Here is a 20,529-nt window from a genome sequence, read left to right as displayed (position 1 = left end):
ACCTCGTTCTCCATCTGGTAAGCAGTATGTGCTGACTATGGTAGAGGCAAGCACTGGATGGCTGGAAACTTATCCAGTTCCTCATGCAACTGCACGTAACACCATTCTTGGCCTGGAGAGACAAATCCTGTGGAGACACGGAACTCCAGAGAGGATTGAGTCGGACAATGGAACTCATTTCAAGAACAATCTTGTAAAAAACTGGGCCAAAGAGCACGGCATCGAGTGGATATTCCACATTCCCTACTATGCACCAGCTGCAGGGAAGATCGAACGCTACAACGGTTTGCTGAAAACCACTCTCAAAGCCATGGGGGGTGGATCTTTGAAAAACTGGGAGAAACATTTAGCACAAGCAACCTGGTTGGTGAATAGTAGAGGTTCAGTGAATCGAGCTGGACCTGCCCAATCAGATTTGTTGCGAAAGGAGGAAGGTGATAGAGTTCCTGTTATCAGAGAAAAGAATCTGTTAGGCAAAACTGTTTGGGTATTTTCTCCTTCAGGAGAGGCCAAACCTGTCCGAGGGGTGGTTTCTGCTGAAGGTCCTGGTCACACCTATTGGGTGATGCAAGAAAATGGTGAAATTCAGTGTATTCCACAAAGAAATCTAACTTTGGCTGAGAGAGGTTAAATTCAGAGTGTTGCGCAGATACAGCATCGCGCCCAAGAGGAGAGTTCATGAGATCTACGGTGCACAAACCCTGAGAGCCCTGAGTCACCTGAGAGTCCCTGTTCCTTCCTTCGCTCCATCTGTGAGGAAACAAGCTGTTTGCTGTTTTTCCTGTGATTTGACTCTTTTGAATCATCTACATCTGGGATAGCCGGAATGGACTATGGTCTTTATTCACCTATTGTTGTAGATATTATTTTAGATTAGATAAATGATAGTAGCAGCCAATGGAATTGTTTAGAAGGGGTGGACTGTGATGGTTTGAAACTGTCTTTTTAATTTTTCCTTGCAAAGTTCAGAACAGAGAAAGTGAAAGAATGTAAATAAGTCACTATTGGGTGTAAGAAAGCAAAATAACGATTGTTCTAAACACTTCCATTGGATAGATAGAAATGTTTAAGAACTATTACCCAAAACAAAGTAGGCATTCGGCACATTCTGCGTTCTGCAGTGGGGGCAGTTGCTGGGCTGTCTGGCTGCTGTTTCTTCTTCTCTTCTGGCTGAAGATAACACGTACTGACCTTGGCAGCTAAGTTAACAACTTTCTGCTTAACTAACTCTGCTTCTCTGTCCAGGGGGGTCTGGGGGGGAAGCTCCTGGGAGAGGGAGGCCCCTTTGGGAGGGTCCCCTTGGGGGGAAGCAAAGGGAGATCGATTGTGCTTTTTTCTGTTGATTGTATATATTTGTGAATGTTGTGAATTTTGTATATTTGTATATATTCATTGCATTTCATTGTAGATTTTAGACTCTGCTTGTAAATACAGCTTTTCATTTGCTTCCAGACTGGGCTAGCCTGGTTATTGTCGGTGGGGGGGGGAATTTCAGCTCACACCGACACAGTGGGGCAGAGGAGTAGCTCAAGGCTGGGTCTGCCATGTGCTGTCCCCAGGCAGCAGCACCCAGGGCTTGTTTCTGTGACTTAGAAACAGAGCACACACAGAGGCTTCACAAAGCAAGGCAAGAAGCAAGATGTGTGGCCCCAGCCAAGCACTCTGTGCCAGGTACCACCACGCAAAGCCCTGGTGGGTTTCACAGCCCCAAGAAACTCAATTTCTGTCTGCACGCAAAAGAAACAGCAGAGAAACAGAATCCTTCCTTTCCCAGTCCTTCACCTGCAATCTCTGCCTCACCAAAGCCATGGCAAGCTACTCATGAACTCACCAAGCCACCTTCTCTAACCACAAGCAACTCTGCCACCCTCTGTCCCCCAGCTCAGAGGTCAGACACCATGAACTGGGATGTGGACAGGCAATCCAAGAAGGCTGCAAGGCTGCCTCAGGCTGGGAAGCTGCCAGTTGTCAGAAGACCCAAGGCACCCAACTAGTGCTCCAACCTCAGAGTACAAGGCTCTGTCTTCACCGCAAAAGGCACCACAAGGACTTGTGAGCACCCATGGCCAAACCACGCCATGCCAGGGAGTGCTGGGTTCTTGCTGCCCTCCCTCAGCACCAGGTGAGGGGCCAGGATATGTGGCTCAGATCTGAACCAGGTACCTTGGAGAGCTGGCCACACCCTGAGGCCTTACGTTATAGCATCTGCTGAGGCAAAGGGATCTTTGCTACCTTTAGAGCTCCATCCTCATTGTCATCCTCTTCCTCATCTTTTTTTTTCCGTTTTGGTTTCTTCTCCTTCTTCTCCTTCAGCTTTTTCTTCTTCTTTTTGTTGGGGGAATAGTCACTCCCTTCACTCTCAGATTTCTCCTCCACCTCCTCTTCATTCTCTGACGTTTCATCATTGCTCCCCTAAAACAGAAAGCATCAGTGGAGACAGAGCAGGGACTGACCCCTCTGCTCTCCTCCAGCCAGCACGAACAAAGCGCTGCCACCAGCCAAAGCCAGCCCTGCTTCAAACAACCACTGTGGGGCTGGGGAAAGCCCCATGAGGAGCAGACTTGGGAGAGCCAGAGGCACCTGAGCACAGGGGACACAAACAGAAAGAGGCCCTGGGTTTATCTAGCAGTGCCACTCCAGGGCAGGCTTCTGAGGGAGGAGAATCACTGAATCATTTATGTTGGAAAAGACCTTTCAGATCGTGGAATCCAACCGTAACTCAGCACCAAAACATGGCCCTCAACACCACATCTCCAAGAGACCCTGAGACAGGTTGCGTGTGCTGGGGCAGCTCCTGTCACACCAGAGCCCTCCTACCAGGATGGTACGGCCCTGGCACCGGCATGGAGCGGGTACAGCAGCTCGGCACCGGCCTCAGACCTCGGCGGGAAGTGGTCCTGCGGAGGGGATCTAGCCTCGGGCTCAGCACCGCGGTGAGGATCCGGCACCGCGCTCAGCACCACGGACAGCGCCCAGCCGGCGCTGCCGCCCCGGTAGCAGGGGCCGTTGGCAGCGCCCCGAGCCAGCGCCAGGCGGGAGCCCTGGGTGCCCCTTACTCGGTGGGCACTGCGGAGCCTGCCCCTGCCCGGCTCCGAGAGAACGTAGCTCCAAAAGCCGTAATTTGGCAGAGAGTAATTGGTTGCCATGGGAACTGCTGCAGTGCCGCCGACAGCCTCCTCCCGCTCCCCTCGCTCCGAGGCCCTTCGGCTCCGCACGCCGAGGGGATCCGATGCAGGTTTCCCAGGGGTCTGAAGCTCCAGCTCCCGCACTGGGGCTTCTCGGCCTCACCCCAAACCAAAGGAGTTCCACTGTAGCTGGAGCAGGTGAATTCCTGCACAAGCACAGCATGGCAGTGCCGTTGGCACAAACTGGGCACCAGTCAGGCATGGAATAGGCTCTGGCCCCATGGCAGAGGTCTGCAGCCCTTTTTCCCCTAGTGGGGGGAAAGCCACTTCCCCAAAAAAAACTCTTGGGGAGGACTGCCCAAGGCCTCTCTTTTATCTCCTCTCTGCCTGGTGCCTGCCAACAGTCACCACACTGGCTCCTTGCTGGCTCTGAGGGACTCAGGCACAGCCTCCTCAGGCAGAGCTGAGGTTGGTCAATGTCCACACAAGGCATTAATTAAAAACAAGCACACTCCACACTCAGCCTGTTTTCTGCTTGGCCCAAGCTGAGAGGTGAACATAGCAGACGGGTGTCTTTTTGTTCTTCCTTATCCCCAGAAAAGCAGCACAGGAAAAATGGAGAAGCAGAGGGAGGCAAAGGGACCTGAGCCAGCTTTATGTGGTGTCTGCAGGAAGGGAAGGCCACCACCATAGCCAGGAATGACAGGACAATGGCATCCTCTGGGCATCACCTTCTGCAAAAGGCTGGCAGGTAGCACAGGGCAGGGCAGGATCAGCTTCTCTTAGACCAGCTCCCATCAGCAGCAACAGCCCTTCCCTGCACCACCCCAGCCAGCCAGCCTGTCTGTCAGTCCAGATCCCATGGGGACAGCAGCAGCGAATGGCCCCCAGAAGCAGCACTGTTCAGCCCCAGTTTGGCAAGAAAGAGCTGCAGACATGTCTGGGTGGCTTCTCCCTCACCAGTGTCCCAGGAAGGAAGGGGGCTAAGGAACCCCCAGCTGTTCACCTTTCCTGCCAGCAGCTTCTCTGGTAAAGGGCCAACAACAAGATGTCTGCTCCTGTCCTTGCGTTCAAGCAGTGCCCAGGGAGAGGGCAAAAGGCAGGGACCACGCTGTACCAGAGCCAGCTCTCCCAGCATAGCTCATGCCACACCATGTCCCAGCCAGACAGCAGAGCCCAGTGTGGGCTCAGGAGGGTCTGATCCTCAGGGACACAGCACCTTGGCTGCGGTGCTCCACAGACGGCCCAACCCTTCCACCCATGGCCCAAACCTTCCAGGTGCCAGATCCTGCCAGCTCCAATGCTGCCCAGCCTCCAAAGCGTCCTGGATGAGAACAGCCAACACCAGTGTCTGCAGAAACCCCCAAGCCTGGCCTGGTCATATCCCAGGATGGTGATTTCATCTCCCTCCCCAGACACCAGGCTGGCACAGGATGTGCCAGAGAGTCACTGCTGCACTGCAGTAGGGATGGGCTCCAACCAAGGAGGAGAGATGGCACCCACCACCTTACACACAGGGCAGGCTTGTATCCCACAGCCTCCAAGCTGCACAAGAACCACTCTCGCCCTGTTCTAGATCACCCCCAGGGTCAGGAGGTGGCAGCTTGGTGAGGGACAGCCCAACCTCACACTCCTTTGCCACCCAGAGCCCCCCAGCCTGGCATGAGAGCACACAGCGTTACCTCCTTCTTCCTCCTCTTGATTTTGGCAGCTTTGCCATCTTTCAGCTTCTTGGGTTTCTTTTTCTTCTGCACAGCCACTTGCTCTTCTGCAAAAAACTCTTCAAGTCCTTCCAGCACCCCATCATCTTCTTCTGGGGACAAAAGGGACAGCTCATACAAAGGGAGTGCACAGGGACACTGGGCACCATGCCCACATTCACCCTGGCAGAGTAGCACACCTGAGCAGCAGCAAGGCACAGGCCTCTGTGGCCTCATGGAGACCCTGGCACCCACAGCAGATCCACTGCCACTCCTCAAGGCAGCCCTGGCAGTGCTACCCCAGTACTGCTCATGCCCAGCTCCTGGCTGTCACTGGCCCATGAACACTAGAGGGGCTGGCACCTGCATTCTTCTCTAGGGAGGCAGGGGCACAGGGACACCCCACTTGCTGCCCTGGGCACACAGGAACAGAGGCATTTAGTGCTTCACCACTTGGATCTTCGAGCAGACCACATGGAAAGGGATTCAGTGGAAGGTGAGCAAGGAGGAGGAAGGCCTTGTATGGCACACACAGCTCACAGGAGGTGGCTCTGCTGTGGCCCCATGCTTGGGCAGTGCCATGGGCCCCCAGTCAGGCTGCATATGCCACCTCAGGGCCCCTGGCAGAGGCACCAATCCCACCCCACTCTCTCCCCCTCCCCTCATCACCGCTTGCCCAGCCCCTGGCATTTATTTCATGCCCTCGACAGTGTTTATTTGCCTGCCGAGCCTGAGCTCACCGCGCCCACCGGCATGGGCGGGAGCGAGGCAGCCCAGGAGCTCCCCTCGCAGGATCAGCGCACTCCGGGGGACCAGCCCAGCGAGCCCCCGTTTTGGAGCTGGCCCTCCACCCGGAGCGGAGCCGGTTCCGCGGGCCGCGCACCCGGGAGGATCCCGCGAAAAGCCCAGGAATGGCCGCGCTGGGAGCACAGCCCGCGGCTGCCACAGCCGAGGGCCTGGCGCTGCCCGCTCCAGCCGCCGCGTCCTGCCCACGCCCTGGCCGTCACCCCCGCAAAGGCTTCGCCGCCGGTTCGTGGGCGCCATGGATGCCGGCGCTGAACCGGGAGGCAAGGCGCCGGGACGGGGAGACGGCAGCCGCCGGCCGTGCCGCGCCTTAGGGCAGGCCCCAACCACCGCGCCCGCCGCCTACCCGAAACGTCCTCCTCGTTCTCCGCGTCGTCCAGCAGCTCCCGGCCAGCCGCCGGACCCCGCATACCGGGCGGCGGCAGCGCTGTCGGCCCCGCCCCGGGGCGAGCGGCGGGCACGGCCCCTCCGCGCCAAGATGGCGGCGCTGGCCCCGCCCCCCCCCCCCCGTGACGTAGCCCCGCGGGACCCTGCCCCTCGCCCCGCCCCGGCGCTCCCCGAAAAGCCTCAACCCCCCCCCCGCCAAGACCCCTGAAATCCACCCAGATCCCCCCACAGCAGCCAGCTGAGCGCAGGGTATCAACAACTCTCCCCTCCCTTTATTCCAGGAAAGCAAAACTGTACAAAACGGCTGCAGGGGGGTGGGCAGCTCAATCCTCTTCTTCCTCCTCCTCCTCGTCCTGGTTGATCTGGAAGTAGCGCAGCTCATAGCTCTCCTTGCTGTTGGCCACCACACGCAGCCAGTCCCGCAGGTTGTTCTTCTTCAGGTACTTCTTGGTCAGATACTTCAGGTACCTGCAGGGAGAAGCGTGGCTCAAAACTAGGTTTGCACCCCCAAAACCGCAGCATTCCTCCAGGAACCCTCTCCTGCCCCCAGCAAACCCTTCCATGGGCCAAATCCCTGTCCCCATGAGGTCCCATCACTACCAGAAGCAACAAGTCCCATCAGGCCCACCCCAGCAAAGCTCTGCCAGAGAACACATTTGCCAAGGGCAGGGCATCAGCAGTGCTACAACGTGGAGCCTGGGAAGTCCTTGCTCTCCCCTTACCCACCAAGGCTGCACCACAGCACCGAGTTTCCCCTCCACCAGTTCAACTGTGCTGGTATGAAGATGGCCACTGGCAACTCATACAGTGCCCAGTGCAGCAGCTACACAAAGAAACCTCACTGGGCAAACCAGTGCTTCAAACAGCACTGCCCCAATGGCAACTCTCCTCTCCCTGCATTGTAGACCTCTGGCTGTCTCACTGGGCCAACTGTGGCAGAGCAAGAATCCTGTTCACAGAAGCCAGAGAAACAACAGGCAGCACCAAGCAGCAGATGGAGGGCAGAAGCCCCACAGGACATGGGGAGCGAGTGGAACAGCTCAGCTGCAGATCAGCCCCTGAACTCCACACCTCGCATCCTTTCAGCTGTGTGCCCTTCCCTGCCAAGCCCACCAGCCTCCCCAGCAGGAACATAATTCCATCTCTGTCTCAAAGATCATTCAGGAACAGCAGGCACTGCACAGAGCATCACCAAGCCTCAGCACACCTCCTGACAACTGTTTGCTCCCAGGCCCTCGTGCCAGCCCACCTTCGGTCTGAACACTGCTGGTCCCCCACCAAGGGACAGCTGAGGCCGGCAATGATCAACCACAGTCCTGGGCACCACCAGCAGCCTTGTGACATCCATGAGTGCCAGCAGGGCATGGGGCTGCTCCTCCACCTCACCTCTTTGAGAACGGGACCTCTGACGTGACTGTGATCTTGCTCTTGCTTCTCTCAATGGTCACTGCGCCTCCACCCAGGTTCCCCGCTTTTCCGTTCACCTTGATCCTTTCCTGCAGGAACTGCTCCTGCAAGGGAAGAAAGCCATCACTCACCTACAGCTGCCAGCACTCCCAAAGCCTCCCCAGCTCACTCACGATCTGGCCTTTTGCTAGAGACAGGGCAGAGAGAGAAGGGCCATGATGTGCAGGGCAAAGCAGGAAAGCTGCCTTCCTTCAGGCTGGGAGGCTCTGAGCCTGCCGGTGCCAACCACAGACAACCCAAACTTCAGCCCCGCACCTAAGAAAGGTTCTGTTAGTGAGACGGCTACATTTCCTGCCTCCCGAGGGGATAGCCAGTGAGGTGTGGCTGAATTGGGATCCTCGGGGGACTCCTCAGCCACAGCCCTGAGCATCCAACCTGCACTCAAGATGATCAGACAGGGATGAATGGTATCAGTACCGGGCGGACAAGGAAATGCCTGCTCTTTAACTGCCAAGCGTTTGCAAACACTGAACATCTCCTAGCCCCCAGCACCGCCCAGGCTCCCTTTGTCTGCAGGGTGTGTCCCAGCACTGCAGGCTTTTATGCTGCACCGAGGTGAGGGACAAAAATGGGGAGCAGGGGCGGCAGGGGTTGCTAGGGCTGTGTTTGCCAGCTGGGAGCGGACCCCGCAGCAGGGAGGCCTCGCACTCACAAAGTTGGCGGCGTCCATGATGCCATCCTCCACGGGGTGGGTGCAGTCCAGAGTGAATTTCAACACCTGCTTCTTTTTTTTGCCACCTTTCGCTGCGGGCTTCTTCTGCAGCGGGGGGAAACAGAGAGCCGTGAGGCATCGACCCAAAACAATGTAGTCGGGGAAGTGGGGAAGGAGCCAAACCGCGCTCCATGCTGGAGGCAGGGCGAACGGGCCGAGCTCCGGGCTGGGTGCAGAGAGAAGGGAAGGGCCAGGACCCGGTCTGTGGGGAAAGGGAAGGGCCGTCGACAGCCGCTCGCCCCACGAGCCACCCGCCCGACGCCTAGCAGATTAGGACCGAGGGAAGCCGAAGCGTGGTGCAGCCCCACGCGTAGGCCCGGAGCAGTCCACGCCGGGCCGGAGGAGAACAGCCCGGGACAGAAGGAAGGCAGAGGCCCGGCCGGAGCGGTACAGGAAGGGCAGAATGAGTGGACCCAGCCACCCACCGGCAACAGAGACTCACCACAGGCGCCATGGCGGCTCCAGCGAAGGGGCAAAAAAGGAGCGCCGCGCCGCGCGCGTGCGCGGAAACTCGCTCGGGTGCGCAAGGCGCAGGCGCACAGAGGCGAGACCACGCGGGGCCGGGCCGCAAGGCGTGCGCAGGCCGCATGAGAAGAGCACCGCGAGCACCGATGACTTCCGGACCCTCCCACCCACGCCGCTGGCTGCTCCGCGAGCGAGTAGTGCTGCCTGGCTGGGCGGGGCCTGGCAGCCGCGGGCGGTGGGGGTTGCTGCCGCCGGCCCGGAAAAGCAGGGGCGGCGAGGAGAGAGCGATCGGTGTTGCAGCGACCGAAGGGTGGGCGCCTCTCCGAAGCACACGGTGCTGCTTTGCTGCCCATGGCGTCCTGCCATGTCCTCGCACCTCGGGGCGTATCTCTGCCCATCGCGCGGCATGTCCTTGCTCCTTTATACTGTCCACGGGACCATCCCCGCACCCGGGGTGCTGTGCTGCCGCGGGGTGACCCGCGTACCCCATGCTTACTCGCTTCTCATGGGGTGCCGTGTCCCCGCACCCCGGGTGCTGTGCTGCTGCGGGGTGACCCGCGTACCCCATGCTTACTCGCTTCTCATGGGGTGCCGTGTCCCCGCACCCCGGGTGCTGTGCTGCTGCGGGGTGACCCCCGTACCCCATGCTTACTCGCTTCCCGTGGAGCATGTCCCCGCACCCCTGGGTGCTGTGCTTCCCACGGGAGCACTCCTGGACCCTACTCGCTGCCCATGGGGTGTACCCTCACCTTCTGGCCACATAGGTGGCCCCCTGTGCCCCCCTGCTGCCCGCACACAAAAGCCGTCCCTGTCATGCCGAGGAGCACAGGGCTATTTTTGGGCTGCTGCGTGGCAGGCGTCTGGTGGTGCCAGGGGCCCCACGTCACGCTACAGCCCGGCCCGGCCGCCTCGTCGCTCTCATTCCAGCAGCGGCACGGCCGAACTCGGCACAGCCCAGCTCCGGCATACAGAGGTAAAGCTTTCACCTGGCACTGCGCGGGGTCGGTGCCCCTCGGCGTGCCCCCACCGCGTGGAGCAGCTGTTTGCCTCCACTGCCGGGCTGCCACTTTTAAGGTGTATGCCAGGGCAGGAGATGCTCCCTCCTGGGGGACCCCCAGCCCAGGGGGACCCTCTCACCCCTGTCCTGGGGCACGCTCAGCTGCAGGTGATGCTCCTTTGCAGGGGACACCCCAGCCCTGGGGACATGCAGCCTGTGGTGCCAGGGGGAAAGGGCGCATTTGGGGCAGCCTCATGCTGCACAGCTCATGACCTAAAAATAGGCAGCAGCAGCTTGTGGGCCCCAGAGGGGCAGGATTTGTCCTTTCCACGGCAGCCACAGCACTGACATGACCAGGCCTGCACAGGCCACCTGGACACAGAGGGGTGTAGCGGGCACAGAGGGGCTGCGTTCTGCCCCATAGATGGCTGGTGGCATCTTCTCCCTGCTGGGGAGCTGCTCAGAGCTGGAGAAGGCCAACTGCCACCCGCTGGTGTGCCTGCTGTGCCATGAGCCCTACCAGCACCCGTGCCTGCTCGACTGCTACCACAACTTCTGTGCCAGCTGCCTGCGGGGCCGTGCCAGCGACGGCCGCCTGTGCTGCCCACTTTGCGGGTAAGGGACAGGGCCTGCCAGGGGCATGCCAGGACCAGGGCATGCAGCCAGTGTCCCCAGTCTGCCCCCACCTGCCCTGGGTGGGTGTCTGCATCCTTACCTTCATCCCCATCCCCACCTCATCCTCGTCTCCATTTCATCCTCTTCCCATTCCTTTTTCTGCACTGTTCCTGTTCTCATCCCATCCTTCCCTCCTTCCCCTCCTGTTCCCATCCCCATCCTGTTCCCATCCCATGCCCACAGGCACCCCTCGGTGGTGAGGGGAGGCACAGGGCTGCCCCCCGTGGACCGGCTCCTGCAGTTCCTGGTGGACAGCTCGGCCGACAGCGAGGAGGAGGTGCAGTGTGCCAACTGCGACCAGTGCTGTGTCAAGGCAGTGAGTGAGGAGAGCAGGGTCGGCCGGGCACCCCTCCCCCCCCAAAGCCATGCCTACCAGCAGCTGCCCTCTCCCCTGCGCAGCAGCTGGACACTATGTACTTCTGCAACACCTGCGGGCAGCCTCTCTGTGCCCCATGCCGTGAGGACACTCATCGTGCCAGGATGTTTGCCCGCCATGAGATCGTCTCCCTCTCCAAGCGCACCAAAGACATCCACAAGAAGTGCCGTGAGTGCCACGCCCTGCTGCCCCACCCCGTGCCATGCTGCCCTTTGCCATGCCAGGCTGCCTGACAGCCCTGCCCGTTTCAGCGCTGCACGAGGAGCCCTACATCATGTTCTCCACCGAGAAGAAGTCCATGCTCTGCATCAACTGCTTCAGAGACATGCAGGGGTGAGCAGCCCTGGCCCCACACCTGCCCCATGCCCTGGCACCCCCTGCCCTGACACCCATGTCTGCAGGGAGAGTCGGGCACACTGCATCGACATCGAGACTGCCTACATGCAAGGCTGCCAGCGGCTGGACCAGGCAGTGATGGTGAGCAGAGATGGCAGATCTTTGGGGGAGGGGCAGAGGTGTGGTGCTGCCTGTGGTGCCCACAGCTGCCCCTCTGCCCCTGGCAGGCGGTGAAGGAGCTGCAGACCTCCACCCGTGAGGCCATCGTGCTCCTGAAGGCCATGATTGAGGAGGTGCACAACAGTGCCAGCGAGGAGGAGGCAGCCATCAACTCTCTCTTCAGCCACATGCAGGTGCGGGGCCCTGTGACCAGAAGTGCCCAGGAGTGCCCAGTGCCTTGGCACAGCAGAGCTGGGGCAGCAGGAGGAGACAGGGTGGCAAGAGGGCAGCTGTGCTATTTGCAGGAGCAGCTCTCCGAGAGGAGGAAGACACTGCTGAAAGCTGTGCAGAGGTGAGGGGCCAGGGGCTAAGCACCCTCCTAGGGGTGCCTCTCTCCCAGGGCATCACAGGGCGCCCCGGGGCTGGAAAGCTCACCAGTGCCCAACCATGGCTGTGCCATGCCACACCACACTCTGCTGCAGCCAGCACGAGGAGAAGGAGAAGGCTTTCAAGGAGCAGCTTGCCCACCTCGCCTCCCTGCTGCCCACCCTGCAGGTAGGGCTCCAGCCTGGGCAGGGGTGCCATAGCCCTGAGGGGGGCCAGCAGTGACACTGCCCTCCCCCAGATCCACCTGGTGACCTGCTCAGCATTCCTGAGCTCTGCCAACAAAGCTGAGTTCCTGGACCTGGGCTATGTGAGTGGTGCCAGCAGCTGGAGCATGCTCTGTGGTGCTGTGGGGTGGCCACTGTGCCCTGTGGGGATGCCAGGCTCACAGGCAGGGTGCCAGGCACCCCTCACCTCCCCACTGCCTTTCAGCAACTGATGGAGAGGCTGCAGAGGATTGTGAAGCTGCCACACCGCCTGCGGCCAGCACAGACCAGCAAGGTAGAGCCTGCAGTGCCCACGGTGCCCATGGACAGCCCCAGCTGCTGGCTCACCTCCTTCTCACCCTCAGATCAACAGCGAATACCAGGCAGAGTTTGCCCGCTGCCTGGAGCCCCTGCTGACGCTCAGCCCCCGCCGCTCCCTGGGTGGCAGTGCTGGTGGCATTGGTCCTGGCATCGCTGGCACAAACATGTGAGATGCTAGCATGGCACCCAGGCCACATACTCTCCCTCCCCTCCCATTGACATCCCACCCTGCCAGGCTTGCCCCCTGCACTGCCCCCAAGGCTGTCAGCAGTGCTGGCTGGGGAACAGCACCGACTGCAACTGTGCTGAGCAGCAACAGGCACCAGGGCTTCTGGGAAGTGGGCAGCAGGGCTGGAAGCAGGGCACTGGGTGAGGCTGCTGGGCGAGGCTGCACCCTGCTCCCCAGCTTGGGCCCCGCCATGCTCTCTCAAGGGCTCTGCTCCCCCCTGCCAGGGCCAGCTCCTGCTTGCCTGCATGCCCACGGCACCACAGCCTCTTGCCCATCACTATTTTTATCAGAATTTCAGGGAAGTGCCCTGCAGATCCTCACCCAGGATATATTTAGGGCCCTGGGTGTCACAGCAGCACCGCCCTGCCAGGCACTCCCAGCCCAAGAGGACAAATAGGCACTGCCACCCCGTGGGTGCCACTGCTTGCCCCAGGCTGGGCTCAGTGAGCTCCAGGGGGCTGCTGGTCCTGGCACAGGGAGCGTGGCACAGTACGGTAGGAACAATTGCTGTGGGACAGCAGAACTGGGAGGCCGTGTGCTGGGGGGGGGAATGCCACAGGGGCAGGGGCACACCAGGAGATACCTGTGGTAAGGGAGCAAGCCCTGGCATTCCCTGTGCCAAGTTCAGCTCCTGCCTCTTCCCAAAGCTGTGGGTAGCAGGAGCTGCCCCTGGGAGTCTGAGCTTTCGGGTGGTGTAAGGCACATTCCACTGATCTGTGTGCCTGTGTGAGGAAAGGTACATGGGACTGGCACCCGGGACACCGCACAGGGGTGAGGGGCGGTGCGACTGAGCCAGCAGCACGGTTCTGCCCCTACCACCTCTGCCCTGCTGGCGCTGCTCCGCAGCACGCTGCTGCCACCTCTGCACGCAGGCTTCCTGGCAGCCAATGCTCCAAGACCCTGATGGTGCCCAGCTGTGCCCCCAGCAGCGAGAAGATGTCCAGCGTGGACATGGTGCAGAAGCCGACACTGCACCGACACATCAGCACCAAGGTGCTGCTAGCAGAGGGGCAAGAGACGCCCTTCGCCCAGCACTGCCGTAGCTACGAGAGCACCTACCGGGTAGGGGGGCACCGGGAGTGGGCAGGGAGCGCGGCGAGACCGGGCAGGGAGCGCGGCGAGACCGGGCAGGGAGCGCGGCGAGACCGGGCAGGGAGCGCGGCGAGACCGGGCAGGGAGCGCGGCGAGACCGGGCAGGGAGCGCGGCGAGACCGGGCAGGGAGCGCGGCGAGACCGGGCAGGGAGCGCGGCGAGACCGCGACGACCACACCGTGGTGCTCCCTGGTGGTGCTCCTTGGTGGTGCAGACGCTGCAGACTGAGATCCAGGCCCTGAAGGACCAGGTGCAGGAGCTGCACCGCGACCTCACCAAGCACCACTCGCTGGTCAGGACGGAGGCCATGGGCGAGATCCTGCAGAGGTCGCTGCAGGTGGATGTGCAGATCGCTGCGCACTACTCGGCCGTGGAGATGATGCGCAGCGTCTTTGAGGAGGTACGGCTGAACTGGCACCTTCCTGGCAGTGCCAGGCCCCTGCCTGATGTGCCATCTCCCACTGCCTGGCTCCCTCTGCCCCTTCCAGGTCTGGGAGGAGACGTACCAGCGGGTGGCAAATGAGCAGGAGATCTATGAAGGTACCAGTGACCCTGCTGCCCTGTCCCAAAACCCTCGTGCCTGCTCTGGCATGGGCCAGCAATGCCAGCAGCAGTGCCCAGAGCCTGCTCCCCTCATGCCGCAGCCCAGCTCCATGACCTGCTGCAGCTGCGGCAGGAGAACAGCTGCCTGAGCACCATCACCAGGCAGATCGTGCCCTACGTCCGCTCCATCGCCAGGGTGAAGGAGCGCCTGGAGCCTAGGTGAGGGTTGCGAGGGGCCTCTGGGGCTTGGGGGACACAACTGTGCCTCACTCTCATCCCACCACAGGTTGCAAGAGCCCAAGGAGGAGCAGGCACCAATGCTGCTCAGGACCTGCAACAGCAGCGAGGCAGTGCCAAGGTAGGCAATGGTGAATGCCCAGGTGCTAAATCACTCTCAGCTCCTTGCCCAGCCCCTGCCCCTGCCCTGTGCCTTCCCTTCAGCAGGGCCAAGTCACCCAACAGTATGGAGGGGGCTGCAGCCAGCCCTGGAGATGGCTGCACACCTGACAGCACCCCCAGAGACCCCTCCCCAAAAGGCAAAGACTACTGCAGGGGCCAGCAGGAACGTGGAGCTGAAGACACTGCCCAGCAGGAGTCAGCACCATAGAGCCCAGCTCCAAGCCAGGGCACAGAGCTGCATGGTGCTCACCATGGAAAAGCAGTGCCCTGCTTGGTACCCAGCTGCTTTCACCTTGTGCCAGAGGTGAAGGCTGGCAGCCCAGGCCAGGCACATGCTGCCTGTGGCATAGCAAGAGCCACCTCGGGGTGACTTGGCTTGGTCATTGTCTTGATGTCTGGTGTGCACTCATGTGGCAGGTGGGAAATAAAGAGCACAAGCAAAGTGACTGCTTGGGTCAGTGGCTCTGGGCAGGCTCAGGGCATCCAGCTGCTCCAAACCCCACCGCTCCCAAACAGGAGGGAAAGAAACCAAACACCTCTGGCACAGTGCACAGCCAGCAGCCCACCACAAGCTCTCAGAGCAGAGCAAAGGGGCAGACAGGGCTCTGCTCCTGGTTAAAAACTCACCGAGTGCCACAGGCTGGGATGGCTTCTTCCAGCTTCTCACTAGACACGGGAGGCTTCCCCACACCAGGGGAGCTCCCATCTCCTCCCTGAGTTTCCAGTCTCAGGATTTGGGGAAAATAAGAGGCTGCTGGTCTCAGATACACCAAGAGGGCTCGGCAGACCTTATACCAGCTGAAGTTTGTCCCTTTATTCCCCTTAATCCTGCCTGAGCAGAGCCTGCTGCAGCACACTGGCACCAAGGCTGGTGCCATACTCTTGCAGATCAGGACCAAGGGGCATTTGCCACAGAGAACAACTGCAGTCAATCAAGCTTCATTTCTGTCATCAGGCCACATCAAACCCAGGCAGAAACTGCTGTGGTTGGCTGTTCCAGAGTCCAGTGGGGCAAGTTCACAGCAGGAAGGTTAACACCTCCAGGTGAACCAGTTAAAAATTACCTGGCAGGCAAACAGCAGGAGCAGGGCATGCTGCACTGCAACCTGCAGCACTGAAAACCCACCACCAGCTGCCAGAGGAAGGATGCCCTCAGTGGTGCCACCAGCACCTCAAACCATCTCCAAATGGCCACCAGACAGAAATTAGCGATTTTTCTTGGTTTGGTTTTCTTTATTTTTATAAAATAAGAAAACCAGCCCCAGAGCAACTCCCACCAGTGCCTCCTGTGCCGAGCTGCACCCAGCACCTTCACCAAAGACCACCCCAAGACCGGAGTGTGACCTGACAAGCAACTTGCCTCCATCCCAGCCAGGAAAAGCAACATAAAACTCAAGAGAACAGTGAACCTCTTTGGTATATAACGACAGAATAAGTTATACCACAAAGCCTGGATAGGAACCATTTCCAAACTAGTAAGGTTTAAAACAGCATCAGCCATACCTGTGTCCTCCTGGGGAGGGTCTCCCTCGGGGCATCTCCTGGCCACGCTGACATCCCCACCACTTGCCCCTAGGAGCAGGCAGGGATCTTGAGCACTAAGGCCCTTGGCAAGCCCAGTTCTTCCCCAACCCAAAATCCTGGGATCTCCTCAGGATTGAGGCAGCCTGGCAGGGTAGGAAGCAGCGAGATTTGGAAGCAGGAAGAAGGAAGAGCAGAGGGGAGGCTTGGGAAGGCATCAGCTGAAACAGCGACTCCTTGGCAGCAGCCGCAGGAGGGAGCAGGGCTCAGTTCTCCTGCTGCTTTTCACAGCAGTGCTGGTGAGCAGAGAGCCCTCCTGTCCTGGACCACAGCTGATCCATGCCACAGTGCTGGCACGTCAGCACACCAAGGGCTGGCAGCCCCTGCCCCTGAGGCCTGCTCCTGTGAGCTGCCCGAGTGCCAGCATGCAGGACTGGGCCTAAAGAGATGAAAGCTGCACTGCCCAGCTCACAAGGGCACAGAGCTTTAAAACCAAGTGATGCCATCAGGGCAGTGCCCTGCCCAGCACCCTCCCTGTGTGGGCACAGGGGCAGAGCAGTTCTCCAGGAGAATGGGCCCAGAGGCATCCAAGTCCACATCTGCTGCTGCAGGCAGGAGGCTTCGATTCTCTTCGGGGTGGCAACAGGCTAAATTATCTGGAAAATCCCTGAATGTGCAATGAAGGACTTGAGCAGGACACACAAGCTTCTGCTCTGCCAGCATCCCAGCAGGCCACCCAGCCCTGTGCCAGCTCCTGCTGGGCAGCCAAGGAACACCAAGAGGCTGATCCCGGTGCAGCGACCCTGTGCTGCAGCGCCTGGAGCCAGGCATTCGCTCAGCCAGTCCGGGGCTCACCCAGGCTACAGTTCCACTTTGACTCCTCTAATGAAAGGGAGGCCTGAGGGCACCTTCCTTTTGTACTCCAGGTACTCCTCTCCAAAGAAGTGGATGAGAGTGATCTCTTCCTCCTCGATCCGTTCCCTGAAGAAGCGCCAGGAGGCCAGCATGTAGCCCACCACACAGATGGGGTTGCAGAGCAGCACCTGCGGACAGCCACCAACAGTTAGAGTCCCCAATCCCTCACAGAGACCCCGGCTGTCCCGTCCCTGAGCTCACAACCCTTCACCCGAGGTCTAAACGCTCTTCAAAGATCCCAGCAGCTTCTGTGGTGCTTATGAAGGAAGTGGCCTGCAGGCAGCTGCCAGTTCCTGCCCACCCTGGCTGAAAGATGCTCTAGGGAGCCCATGCATGGCCATGCTGCTCCTGGTGCAGCCTTCCAGGGTCTCTCTCCAGAGAAACAAAGCCAGATACCCACCACAGGAAAAGTTCAACTAAGGCAGTGCTGACTTACTGCTCAACCACAGCTGGCTCCTAGTTTACTCTGGGTACCCTTAGAGGGAGTTTGCTTTGCCATCTGGCACAAGGTCAGCATTTAGCACAGCACAGCTGTGTCCAACTGCTGACAGTAGACAGTCTGGCCATAGGATGCAAGGGAACTCCGGTCACCAGCTGATCACCCAGGTCACCCCTGCTGCTGCTAGCTGGCACCCTGGTACGGACACGAAGCAGCATTCAGACAGAGCTGGGCTGTAAGCTAAAAGCAGGTTGGGCACCATACCTGCGTGCCAATGCTCCAGTAGAACCACCCCACGTAGGAGGGGTGCCGGAACCACCCATAGACACCGCTGGTCACCAGCGTGTGAGTGTCTGACTTCTCATTCTGCACGATGTGGTTGAAGTTGGAGCCAGCAGTCAGCATCGCTGCCTTCCTCAGGCAGTCCCCAAAGATCACCATCAGCAGCCCCACGGTGCTCAGCCAGGTGATCTGCTTCAGCTCTGCAAATAGGGCACATCAGGCTCACACAGCAGGAGATTAGGGTGGACTTCCCCTCCCCACCTCAGAGTGACAACCTGTGAAACACAGCCAACACTCCACATGCCACTGCCCCACCAGGGAGGCACAGAGTGTCCCTTGCCACTGAGGCCACCCCCACAGAGCTTGGATGTCCTCGTGAGGGATTACCCCACAGGACCCCAGCTTTGTAGCTTAGGGCAAAGCTGGCAAAGCACAGCTGGGGTGGCATAGGGACCAGCATGGGGACAGCACAGGGAGCTCCACAGCCCAGCCAGCCCTTACAGGGTGAGGAAGGAGGAAACATTCCTTCTGCCACAAATCCAGAAGCACCTCAGATCTGCAAACAGCTTTTGCTGATTTGATTTTATTCTGGGTCAAAAGACAACACCCAGGTATAACCAAAGCATCAACCTGGGTACCACCAGAACTACTCAAAAGGAGCAGGGATAAAGGGCTGAGGAGCTGGCATGAGGCAAAGAAGCCCAGAGGGTCCAGGGGGTGCTTCCCCCACCTCCCCAGGCCAGAACTGAGTGGCTTTGAGCATAGGGGGATTAAGGCCATGTCAAAGCCTCCTCTGCTGTTGCCAGGGCAGCTCAGCCAGGGTTACCAAGGCTCTGCTGACAGGCAGGTGGGCCTGGAGGGAGCCACGTGCAGAGGCAGGGGACAGCAAATGGGAAGAGGCACAGCAGAGAAGGACGGAGAGGCCCACCTGGGAAGAGCAACTTCTCCAGCGTGAACTCCACCCAGGAAGAAAGGGCAGCCAGGTTGTACTCGAAGCTGTGGTTGAGCAGGAAGGAGTCCAGCGAGAGGCTGCGTGGGTTGTTGATGGCTGTCACCAGATACTCCGAGTAGTGGAAGAGGGAGAGGGAGCACATGTACCTGCAGAAGCCAGGGAGGGTTGGCAGGGCCAGGGGGCCCCGCAGCCACCCGGCTCCCAACCCTGTCCTTACCAGCCAAAGTGTCGCCAGGCGGAGCGGCCAACGCTGAGCAGCAGCCCGCAGCCGAACACGAAGCCCAGGAAGCAGGCCCGGACGGCGATCTGCAAGCAGAAGGACGGGAGAGAAGGCTGCTGCTGCCGCCTCAACGCCCACATGGCCCGGGCCCTGCCGGGCGCTCTCCCGAGCCCAGTGTCTCCGAACGCCACTCCCGGAGCCCTCTCACAGTCCTAAGGACCCCGACAGGCACTCCCCTGGCCCTGGCCCGGGCCCAGCCGGACCCTGCTCCGGGACAGGCGTTTCTCAATTGCAGCCCTCGCCGCCCTCCCCTGGGTCAGGTGTTCCCCGACCGCCGCCCTCAATAGGCCTCCCCCGGCCCGCCAAGCCCCGGAGCCGCTCCCCCAGGGCTTCCCTTCGTACCTTGTAGAGCGGCCGCGGGTACAGCAGCAGCAGCGCCGCGTTAACGGCCGCCACGTGTATGGCGAGGGCCAGGCGGCCGCGCAGCCCGGGGGCAACCAGCAGCGCAGCAGGAGAGCCCAGCGCCACCGGCAGCGCCGCCACCGAAGCGCCCAGCAGGAAGGCGGCCAGGCTGGCACGCGCCTCCCGACCCAGCCGCCGCAGACCTGCCGCCCCCGCCGCCATTATGGCGGCACCGCCCCGCCCACGTCGCCCGGGAAACGGCGGCGAGAGCCCCGCCCCGCGCAGGTGCGGAGCGCGGGCCGCGGGTCTCGCGAGGGTTGAGCTCCCGGTGTCACCGGGACCGGTTCCGGTTCGGGTGTTGTTTGGCGCTGGAGACCGGAGCTGCCCGCGCTGGGCAGGCTCTCCGGGATGCCACTCCTCGCCCGGCTGTAACCGTGGGGCCGTCGTCCCCTCGCCTCCCGCCCGCTGGTTTTCGCTGATGCATTAAAGCCATGGAAAAGTTCCGGGTTCGCCTTCCGAGGCTGATTAAAGTTGACGTGAGGAGCTCCGGGTTTGCGGTTGGTTTGTGCCTCACTGGGGGACGGAGGGAACGCGGAACACGCCCGGCGGTGCTGCTCCGTCTTCCCCCAGCCCCGGGGCCCAGCACAGCCGGCACTCAGCCTGAGGGCCCCGGGATCTGGGGAAGGGGCTGTGGGGTGGCGAGCAGCACCGGAGCCTTTCGGGGATTCCTGTTGAAAGAGACAGGCCTGCTCAAAATCAAGGTCAGGAGCCCTCTGTGCTGCTCCGGGAGTCCGGGAGGATGCAGGGCAGAAGCAGGAGCAGGGAAGCAGCAGGATTCGTTGTAATGAAGCTCCTGAGCTGCTGCCGCTCGGGATGATAAAGCAAAAAGCACCAACCCTCTTGTTCCGGGAACAACAAACAGACTTTATTTATGCTACAGAATTCCTTAAGTAACTTAGATGTGCACAGAGAAACTACCTAGAGGTGTCAACGAAACACTTTGAGACATTCCGTACGGTCCCGGGTGCGGCTCTGGCCGTGGGCACCATCAGTAAGCTTTGGTGTGCAGTTTCAGGACAGACTGGCAAGTTGAACACAGCATCACACAACTCCTGGCCGGCCTCACGTGGCCCTTGTGCCACCAGGTGCCTCTGCCCCGCTCCAGCAAGGGCAAGAGCTTTGCTCAGGGGACCAGACGGTGACAACAGCAGGGCTCCAGAGGCAAATGACGAGCAACCGGGCAGGCTGCCACGGGGGGGTTCGGGATGCTCAAGCCACCTAAAGCACAAGGTCTGGGGCACTAAACCAATGAGCAGCGAAGCAACTGCAGCAGCTCCGGTGGCAGGCTGGGGTGGGCGAAGGTGTGAGGCCTGGCACAGGCCAGACATGACACTAACGGCAACCTGGGCATTGGGCAGGGC

The 20,529-nt window shown here is 60.3% G+C and overlaps 4 protein-coding genes across 4 annotated transcripts in view; 1 reads left to right on the top strand and 3 right to left on the bottom strand.

The window, feature by feature from the left end:
• The window catches only part of CHD5 (chromodomain helicase DNA binding protein 5), a 32,352-nt gene extending 26,313 nt beyond the window's left edge, over positions 1 to 6,039 (bottom strand). The window contains exons 1-3 of the mRNA XM_054394816.1: positions 5,976 to 6,039; positions 4,808 to 4,938; positions 2,233 to 2,412 (exon numbers count right to left, since the gene is read on the bottom strand). Coding sequence (XP_054250791.1) covers positions 2,233 to 2,412; positions 4,808 to 4,938; positions 5,976 to 6,039 — 375 coding nt within the window. The remainder of the gene's footprint in view (positions 1 to 2,232; positions 2,413 to 4,807; positions 4,939 to 5,975) is intronic.
• Positions 6,040 to 6,281: 242 nt separating this feature from the next.
• RPL22 (ribosomal protein L22) lies at positions 6,282 to 8,700 on the bottom strand. Its single transcript, XM_054394977.1, has 4 exons — positions 8,638 to 8,700; positions 8,136 to 8,240; positions 7,403 to 7,527; positions 6,282 to 6,484 (listed from the first exon to the last, which is right to left on the bottom strand). The coding sequence occupies exons 1-4, from the start codon at positions 8,647 to 8,649 to the stop codon at positions 6,340 to 6,342; spliced, it is 387 nt and encodes a 128-aa protein (XP_054250952.1). The 5' UTR covers positions 8,650 to 8,700; the 3' UTR covers positions 6,282 to 6,339.
• A 1,381-nt stretch (positions 8,701 to 10,081) lies between these two features.
• RNF207 (ring finger protein 207) lies at positions 10,082 to 14,585 on the top strand. The gene is made up of 17 exons (XM_054395057.1): positions 10,082 to 10,272; positions 10,516 to 10,648; positions 10,732 to 10,876; positions 10,960 to 11,041; positions 11,110 to 11,185; positions 11,272 to 11,397; positions 11,509 to 11,555; positions 11,686 to 11,758; positions 11,829 to 11,897; positions 12,020 to 12,088; positions 12,159 to 12,280; positions 13,216 to 13,405; positions 13,650 to 13,835; positions 13,924 to 13,975; positions 14,080 to 14,197; positions 14,265 to 14,336; positions 14,423 to 14,585. Exons 1-17 carry the CDS (start codon positions 10,082 to 10,084, stop codon positions 14,583 to 14,585), a joined length of 1,914 nt encoding a protein of 637 aa, XP_054251032.1.
• A 2,097-nt stretch (positions 14,586 to 16,682) lies between these two features.
• On the bottom strand, positions 16,683 to 19,330 carry ICMT (isoprenylcysteine carboxyl methyltransferase). Its single transcript, XM_054394815.1, has 5 exons — positions 19,109 to 19,330; positions 18,704 to 18,792; positions 18,463 to 18,632; positions 17,517 to 17,734; positions 16,683 to 16,941 (listed from the first exon to the last, which is right to left on the bottom strand). Exons 1-5 carry the CDS (start codon positions 19,328 to 19,330, stop codon positions 16,759 to 16,761), a joined length of 882 nt encoding a protein of 293 aa, XP_054250790.1. The 3' UTR covers positions 16,683 to 16,758.
• Positions 19,331 to 20,529: the final 1,199 nt, after the last annotated feature.

Source organism: Indicator indicator, chromosome 32, assembly GCF_027791375.1.
Source record: "Indicator indicator isolate 239-I01 chromosome 32, UM_Iind_1.1, whole genome shotgun sequence".
In the NCBI taxonomy this organism is placed as follows: Eukaryota; Metazoa; Chordata; class Aves; order Piciformes; family Indicatoridae; genus Indicator; species Indicator indicator.
The sequence above is the reverse complement of the archived record's forward strand: the minus strand, read 5'-3'. Positions and strand labels throughout refer to the sequence as shown.

What these genes read in the sequence shown, in the direction of transcription:
- RPL22 (XM_054394977.1), bottom strand. An exon ending in TCATGGACGCCGCCAACTTT is followed by an intron (nt 7,528 to 8,135) that starts GTGAGTGCGAGG and finishes CTTCCCTTGCAG; the next exon opens with GAGCAGTTCCTGCAGGAAAG. An exon ending in GAGGTCCCGTTCTCAAAGAG is followed by an intron (nt 6,485 to 7,402) that starts GTGAGGTGGAGG and finishes TTCTCCCTGCAG; the next exon opens with GTACCTGAAGTATCTGACCA.
- RNF207 (XM_054395057.1), top strand. Translation starts at nt 10,082, where the DNA reads ATGGCTGGTGGCATCTTCTCCCTGCTGGGGAGCTGCTCAGAGCTGGAG. An exon ending in AGACATCCACAAGAAGTGCC is followed by an intron (nt 10,877 to 10,959) that starts GTGAGTGCCACG and finishes TGCCCGTTTCAG; the next exon opens with CGCTGCACGAGGAGCCCTAC. An exon ending in AAGGAGCGCCTGGAGCCTAG is followed by an intron (nt 14,198 to 14,264) that starts GTGAGGGTTGCG and finishes ATCCCACCACAG; the next exon opens with GTTGCAAGAGCCCAAGGAGG.
- ICMT (XM_054394815.1), bottom strand. Translation starts at nt 19,330, where the DNA reads ATGGCGGCGGGGGCGGCAGGTCTGCGGCGGCTGGGTCGGGAGGCGCGT. An exon ending in GCCTGGCGACACTTTGGCTG is followed by an intron (nt 18,633 to 18,703) that starts GTAAGGACAGGG and finishes TGGCTTCTGCAG; the next exon opens with GTACATGTGCTCCCTCTCCC. An exon ending in ACTGGAGCATTGGCACGCAG is followed by an intron (nt 16,942 to 17,516) that starts GTATGGTGCCCA and finishes GGCTGTCCGCAG; the next exon opens with GTGCTGCTCTGCAACCCCAT.